This window comes from Stylophora pistillata, chromosome 5 (assembly GCF_964205215.1).
Source record: "Stylophora pistillata chromosome 5, jaStyPist1.2, whole genome shotgun sequence".
Lineage (NCBI taxonomy): Eukaryota > Metazoa > Cnidaria > Anthozoa > Scleractinia > Pocilloporidae > Stylophora > Stylophora pistillata.
The window spans coordinates 16,494,983-16,502,482 of NC_142523.1; the positions used below are offsets into that span (position 1 = coordinate 16,494,983).

The window sequence follows — 7,500 nt, forward strand, 5'->3', positions numbered from 1 at the left end:
TCTACAACAAAAGTATGTCTTACTTCATGATAAAATTGAAGAGGCACTTCACGCATATTTTCGCTGGAAAGATCAAAGTCTGTTTCCCTTCATTTCATACTAAGTCGCCCAGTTGTGCTGTTAAAGAGATCCCCTCCACGAGATAGTTTCCCCGCACATTTTGAAAACTATGTACGTTATTTGAGTTTAAAAAAATGTCTTTTTTTGGATAATTAAGTTGTGTGGCGGAAAGGCTTTATTCATCTTTGATACGCAGAGCAGATTGTTCCAGATGACATTGTAAAACATAATTTCTATTAAAGTGGATTACATTTTTTCAACTTCTGGTCAAATCCTTTTGTAGAAGCATTACCGCACATTGTTAACCAGTCATCGTTTTCTTCCGTGATGCCAACATGGCGGCTAATGAGTTGCCTTCCCCTGAAGCTGTAGAAGATGGAGCCGGGGCTGGAGGGGGAGGAGGAAGAGGAGGGGGAGGAGGAGGAGGAGGGGGAGGGGGAGGAGGGGCAGGTAGCCCTGCCCCAGATGGAGTAGGGGGTAATAAATCAGAGGTCTGGGACGGCACCGCGCCAGAGAACGGAGGAGACAGAGAGGATGGAGGGTGTGGTAACGAAACAGCTGAAGGAGACGGGGTGGAGACGGACGGAGGGGGAGGTGGAGGGTAAGATGAAGCAGTGGAGGGAGAGGGCGGAGCTAGGGTGGAGGGGAGAGGGACTGGCGCTGTGGTAGAAGGGACAGGGGGTGGAGCTGATGCGGAAGGGGCTGGGGCTAGAGCTGGGGTGGAGGACACAGGGGGCGGGATCATAGTTGGATCAGTTGATGGGGATGTTGCATGGCTATTCTCACTGTCGGAAGTTTGTTTTTGTGTATCGCCTCTCTTAAACATGTTTCCTATTCGTTGAAATAAGGTAGGTCTATCATCCTGTGTTTGATTATTAGCGCTCTCGAAAGATACATTATTGTTAATGCTTTTTTGGTGTGCTTTGGGTTCCGAGGTATCAATTATGCCAAATATTCCGAAATGTGTGGTGAAAACCTTTGCCTCGCTCTCTTTGAATTTAAGAGTGATCTGACTTTCATCAGAGCGGTGTTTCTTGTCACAAACAAGGACATCACTCCAGTTAGCCCTCTCCCCTGATTGTGTTGGAGTCCAACGAAGAAACTGCGCATGCCCTGCCTTAACGTTCCCTTCAATTGGCAAACAAAGCTCAGCAAACGCACACAATGGCTTTCCAAGGGGGCTGATTTCCACCAAATGGCTGACAATCTCTTCCGTGTCACTAAGTGGGACAACTTCCTTTCTAGCTTTGCACAGCTGAATACAAACTTCTTTAGTATCTGATGTCAAGGAGCCTTCTGGAAGATTCACAAGCACCTTTTTGCATTGCACGCTTCCCCCTGACTGGCCGAATATTGCTTTAGCCACAGCTGAGAAAGTGCTGGGATCCGGAACACTGACGCCGTATGTAGTACTCAGTCTTCGCGCGACTTTGTCAACGAACATACTAATGCTTGCACGTTTCTCACTTTGCAATTCAGGAACTTTGACATCTTCACATGAATAATCTGTTGAATTTAATGAAAATTCAATTAACAATATATAGATGATATGATTGAAATTAATTATAATAAACGTTCCTGCGTTCACACGAAATGTTTGAATCGTTGAGCGCATGGAATGTACTGTGCCAAGGTAAAAAAATATCTTAATTTGAAAGGCGGATTTGTTTCCCCTGTGAGCACTGCGTCAGTCGGAAAATTCTGCCCCCGAAATTTAGTTTGTCTGTATTGAGATAGATAGATAAATAGATCGATAGACAGACAGACAGACAGATAGAGAGATAGATAGATAGATAGATAGATAGATAGATAGGTAGGTAGGTAGGTAGATAGATAGATAGATATATAGATATATAGATACATAGATAGATATATAGATACATAGATAAATAGATCGATAGACAGACAGACAGACAGATAGGTAGGTAAGTAGGTAGATAGGTAGATAGATAGATAATATGTGTCTCAGAGGGGCAAAAACGACAACTTGGAGAATCAACTTTCTTCCTCTTATATGATAAACTATTCTTAAGTAGAATGCAATGAATGTTCTCATACTGGAACGTTGATGATTTAGTTTCTTTTAAACCGTGACTGGATCACTTGTTTGAATACTATAAAGTAAATAGTATAAAAAGAAACAGCTCTTGCCGCATACTTACCTACATCAGCAGCAATAGTAAACGTCTTTTTCGACGGCGATGTTTGTAATTTCGATCCGCCTTTTTCTAAGAAAAATATATGGCGAACATCTCCTCCTTTTATGCAAAAATCAACCCTGCAAAACAAGTAGTGCTGCTTCGTTGATGCAATGAACTATCAATTCACTTGATTTTATTTGATTATTAAATGTTTTAGTTGACACTTAGTAATACGTTCAGTCACGTGAAAAAGGCTGGTTTTGAGCTTGGATAACGCGTATTCATGGATATTCTCAAGGAGAACACACATATCTTTGTCGACCTGACTCGTTGACCCTGTTTTTGCTCCTCTGTGACTTATTTGTTCTGTGTTGCTGACCTTTGAAAGTTAAAGAAGTTGATTGTTATCATGTGTCCAGATCATCTGAGTGAGAATAATTTACATAATCTCTGATCATCACTGCGAAGATCGCTTTCACATTCACAATCCATGGTATGGAGCAGAATGCTGCGTCATTCCCACAGATAAAGATATGTTCCGTAGACTTGTAATAAACGATAGGAGCATTCAGCAGTCAGGACGAAAACTTTGAGGAAGACGTTGATTAAGAAATTAATTTGTATTTTTAATTAGAGTGTCGCGAATGGCTGGATCTTACAGCGCCACATCTCAACTTCAACATAACGTATGTGAGCAGCGTTGAGTTTCAAATGGAACCTTGTATATAATTTGCCGTCGAGGTTTCCGTTCTTAGACCACTCAAAGTTTTGTGATTTAATCTTGTTGTTTTGCAGAGGACGGCTAAGAAATTTACAAGGTTTTAAAATGCACGTGCTGAGCAATAGTCCATTTTACAGTTGTGTGCTTGGTTGCCAAGCCTTTGGACGGGAGTGAGGCTAGAGATGACCTTGTTATGATACAAACCTTGCTACCTTTCAAATGTAAATCATTTTGTTATCATGCTAACTAGATACAGGTCTCTATCACAACAAGGTCATCTTTAGCCTCACTCTGAATCAAAGGCTTGGCAACTAAGTACACAACTGTAAAATAGCCTACTGTCCTGCCCATTATATCTTCTGGTTTGCCGCGTCCTTGTTGCCGTCGTCGTCGTGGCTTGCTTAAGGTCTCGTTTAAGGAATATTAAGTAAGCTTAAAACTGGTCTTACTTGTCAGACACATTTAGCTGCAGCTCAGAGTTTCTCTCCAGTTGATACACAACAGCTATTCTGTTAAGAACTTCAGGAAGCATTCGACATTCAAATATGTTATCATATTCCTTGGCATGAAGTACAAAGAAAGAGTCGTCATTGCGGCTGAAACAACAACAAAAGAACGAAATGATTCATTTTGCGTGCGAAGTAGGCGAGTGCATACCATTCATATCTTTGTTTATTTTCTTAATTTTTTTTCAGTACCGCGCATTTTTTCTGATATTCCGCCGGTATCGATCTGAAGCCAGACTGTTTAGGCTTTCCGACGCCATTTCGGACTTACAAAAACACATGGTCTCAATTTCATGTGGATGTCTAGACTTGCATCAGTCTGGATGCCATGGTTAGATATGCATATAAATAGCATGGTTAGATATGCATATAAATAGCAAACATTTGATCGAGCCAAATGAGTTACTGCAAATCGGAACAGTGAGCCAAGCCACCATATGATGTTCGTAGGTTTAGTAATACAGTGAATTTTATTACAAAAATATAAATCCCTAAGCTCTATCGAGCGCACTTTTATAATCCATAATTAGTAACAATCCCTAGTAATAGCTTTTAATTTCACAGCCATGGTGGTTCAGTTAATTAATTAACAAGATTGTGCGAAATTTGTTCAGGTTGGTCGCAATGACAGCTTCTTGATTGCAGAGTGTTCATTCAGTAAAGCAACATACCTAACTGTTACACGATTTATGTCAGTCATGTGTAGTTTGCGTTTAACTGTAAACGTGGAATCCGTCTGTGAAGGAAAATGTAAACTCAAATTAGTACAGTGCTCAAAGGTATAGGAATAGCCTACGGTTGGTATAGGTAATGACATGACTTTCGAGCGCAATTTGGTTTTAATAAGCACGAGTAAATTTTCAAAGACAACAAGCCACAAGCCCGTGGTGCGAATACAATTTGTAGCCTTTGAAAAATTTAAAAGTGCTTATTTACATCAAATTGCACGAGAAATCATGTTGTTACTTGTTAATAGTCTACACGAGAAATGCATCACAAAAAATCAAGACAGACGAAATTTTGGCAGCGCGCGCTATTTCCAATTTGCACTCGTGTTACAACTTTGCGTGCTGGAGGCAAGAGTTCAAGCTCCAGACTGGACCAACATTCAGAGTCTTAAAATAACTGAGGAGAATCAAGATCGCCTCAATCAACCGCCTCCCGGTCAGCTCAATGGATAGAGCGCTGGACTGTTGTGCGGGAGGTCGAGGGTTCGAGCCCCGGCCGGACCAACACTCAAGGTCTTAAAATAATTGGGAAGAATATGCTACCTTTCTATAACATCACGAAATGGTTAGATATTCTAGTCTTCTCGGATAGGGACGAATAAATGGAGGTCTCTTCTCCTGCAGGGTTAGGGGTAGGAGACGTTAATTTCCTCCCCTGGGGTGGGATGGGTGGGTTTGTTGGAGCTTAAACCTCGTAGGGGACCCATATCCTATTGTTTCTGCTCCAGTACTTGGTACAAATCATTGAATAAATAAATAAAGACATTAGACGCTCTAGTCTTCTCAGATAAGGACGATAAAACGCAGGCATGGTCTCTCGCATTTTTTCTTTGAAAAGGTTAGCAGGAGACGTGTAAGGACTCACGCAATGCAGAGAGTAGGGAACCTAGCTCCCGGTATTGTGGTCTGGCCTTAATATTGTTTACAACGGCTCACATATGCATTTTGACCGGCTTTAAAGTTGAACTGGAGCCAGCCTGTCTAAATATAAATAGATTTAAAAATTAAATAAAAATTATTTAAATAAATTTATTTGTTTATTTGCTCATTTATTTGCTCATTTATTTGCTCATTTATTTACCATATTTTTACTCTTTGTCCAGTTTCTAGTCTTTCTTGTGAGCCATTTGTATTTGTATATATATTTAGTATAATTTCAGAGCTGAGCAAAGAGTTTCCAGCAATCTGATCGGTCGAGTGGTTCCTTATAGGACGCTATATAAACCGCTCCATGCGGTTTATATAAAATGTTAAAATAAAATGTTAATAAATGTTATTTAAATGTTATTTTAGAAATTTCTCTGTTGTTCAGCTCTGAAATTATACTAAAACAATTATTCGCCTCAGGTTCGGTGAATATTGTCGAATAATCCCCTCGACTTCGTCTCGGGGATTATTCGACGATATTCACCGAACCTGAGGTGAATAATTGTTAAATATAACACACGTGTAACCACTACTCATCTCGACTAGCTAATCTGCCAACTGCGGGCAGTGTATATTGCTTTCTGTAATATTTGCTATAACCAATAAAGTTGAAAGTTGCCAGTTGAATGATCTTACTCTCACCTGAGTAATAATGTATAGGCAACTCGTTGTCAAAATGAGGACGCGGTCTTGTTCCTGGGGCAAAGAGAAAATTAATGTCTCGAGAAACAAACTTGTAGCTATATAATTAAACGTGAGGGACCATGGCTTACCTTCCCATTACGGCAGTATTTGGTGACTTCAGCCGCAAACTCGACTCTAGCATCCGCTAAACACAAAAGTATTATTGTGTTTGTTCAGAAAGGGAATTCAAAACATATTCCAAGATAGTTCCAGATATCGAGTGTAAAATTACAGTGAAATGCTGACTCAAGTCAACACCCGGGGACCCGCCTTAAGTCTGAGATATCCAGGGTAAAATTACAATGATACACTAACTCAAGTCCGTACTCGGAGACCTCGCCCACATTTAAGATATTCAGGGTAAAATCAAAGTGATATACTGAAACAAATACGCACCAGCGATCCCCGCCTAACTTTGACATATCCCGGTTTAAATTGCAGTGATACACTTACGAAGGCTTACACCAGGGGACTTTACAGTGATACTGACACAAGTCTGCACCCGGGATCCCCGCCTAACTTTCAGATATCCCGGTTTCAATTGCAGTGATACACTTACGAAGGCTTACACCAGGGGACTTTACAGTAATACTGACACAAGTCTGCACCCGGGATCCCCGCCTAACTTTGAGATATCCCGGTTTAAATTGCAGTGATACACTGACGCAAGCTTACACCTGGGGACAGTACAGTGATACTGACACAGGTCTGCAGCCGAAATCCTTGCCTAGCCTAGAGATTTCCAGGACAAAATAGCAACAATGCACTGGCACACCTCCACACCTGGGACGGGGGAATCAGTTTTAGATATTAAGGGTCTACGCCCGAGGGTGCAGTCTAAGGTCGAAATATCCAATGTCTGAGTTTAAAGGGCTTTACTGGAAAAAGTAACTTACGTATTATTTTCTGTAAAGGTTTTCTGTTCTGAAAGTCTACGTAGTCTCCTTTGAAGCCCATATCCCATGAATCTCTTTTTTTCTTCTTATCACCTAGCACATCGAAACCTATAATGAAATAAAGGCTGATAGTTTCGAAAGAAACTGTTTTGTGCTACGTCGGTGGGAGTAACGAAATAATTTGGATATATCAACAAAGTTGAAGTGGTAAATTGGCCACCGTAACGATTACAAAAGCTGACGTTTCAAGCGTTAGCCCTTCGTCGGAGCGAATAGAGGAATTGTGGGTTGTGTGTGCTTTTAAAGGCAGAAAATGGAGCTACGTTATTGATGGGAACATGGCAACGAGAAAAACAAGAATAAATTAGTGGAATGAAAAGCGTTCGTCGGTCCCTGTGGGATTTAGACTGCCGGTTTGAAAGATGAGCTTTAGTTCAAGATTTTTACGGCTTTCCGTGCTACCTAAGTGTAAGGAAAGACCGCAGATTGCCATATGTTGCTTAGAATGATTAGGTAAATTAAAATGTCTAGCGACTGGTTTCGATGCGTCCTTGTCATTCCTTTCCACGTCTCGAAGGTGTTCTCGGAATCGGTCACCTAGTCTTCTCCCTGTTTCGCCGATGTATATCTTTTTGCAATAAGTGCAAGTTATGCAACAGATTATATTGGCGGAGGTGCACGTGAAGTGATCGGTGATCTTAATGGATCGTTTGGGTCCCAATATTTTATCAGTGTTGTGAATGAAAGGACAAATGAATGAAATACTTTGCGATCGGTCAAATTTATCGCCAAGGTGGGGGGGGGGCTAAAAAAAAAGCCAAAAAACACCAGTACTCA

General features: G+C 40.9%; 1 protein-coding gene across 1 annotated transcript in view; it reads right to left on the reverse strand.

The window, feature by feature from the left end:
• Positions 1 to 217: 217 nt before the first annotated feature.
• LOC111325106 (unconventional myosin-If-like) overlaps positions 218 to 7,500 on the reverse strand; it is a 27,727-nt gene continuing 20,444 nt past the window's right edge. The window contains exons 26-32 of the mRNA XM_088761470.1: positions 6,664 to 6,771; positions 5,857 to 5,912; positions 5,726 to 5,779; positions 4,100 to 4,164; positions 3,372 to 3,518; positions 2,223 to 2,338; positions 218 to 1,566 (exon numbers count right to left, since the gene is read on the reverse strand). Of these exons, the coding sequence (XP_088617596.1) occupies positions 362 to 1,566; positions 2,223 to 2,338; positions 3,372 to 3,518; positions 4,100 to 4,164; positions 5,726 to 5,779; positions 5,857 to 5,912; positions 6,664 to 6,771 (1,751 nt within the window). The 3' untranslated portion in view covers positions 218 to 361. The remainder of the gene's footprint in view (positions 1,567 to 2,222; positions 2,339 to 3,371; positions 3,519 to 4,099; positions 4,165 to 5,725; positions 5,780 to 5,856; positions 5,913 to 6,663; positions 6,772 to 7,500) is intronic.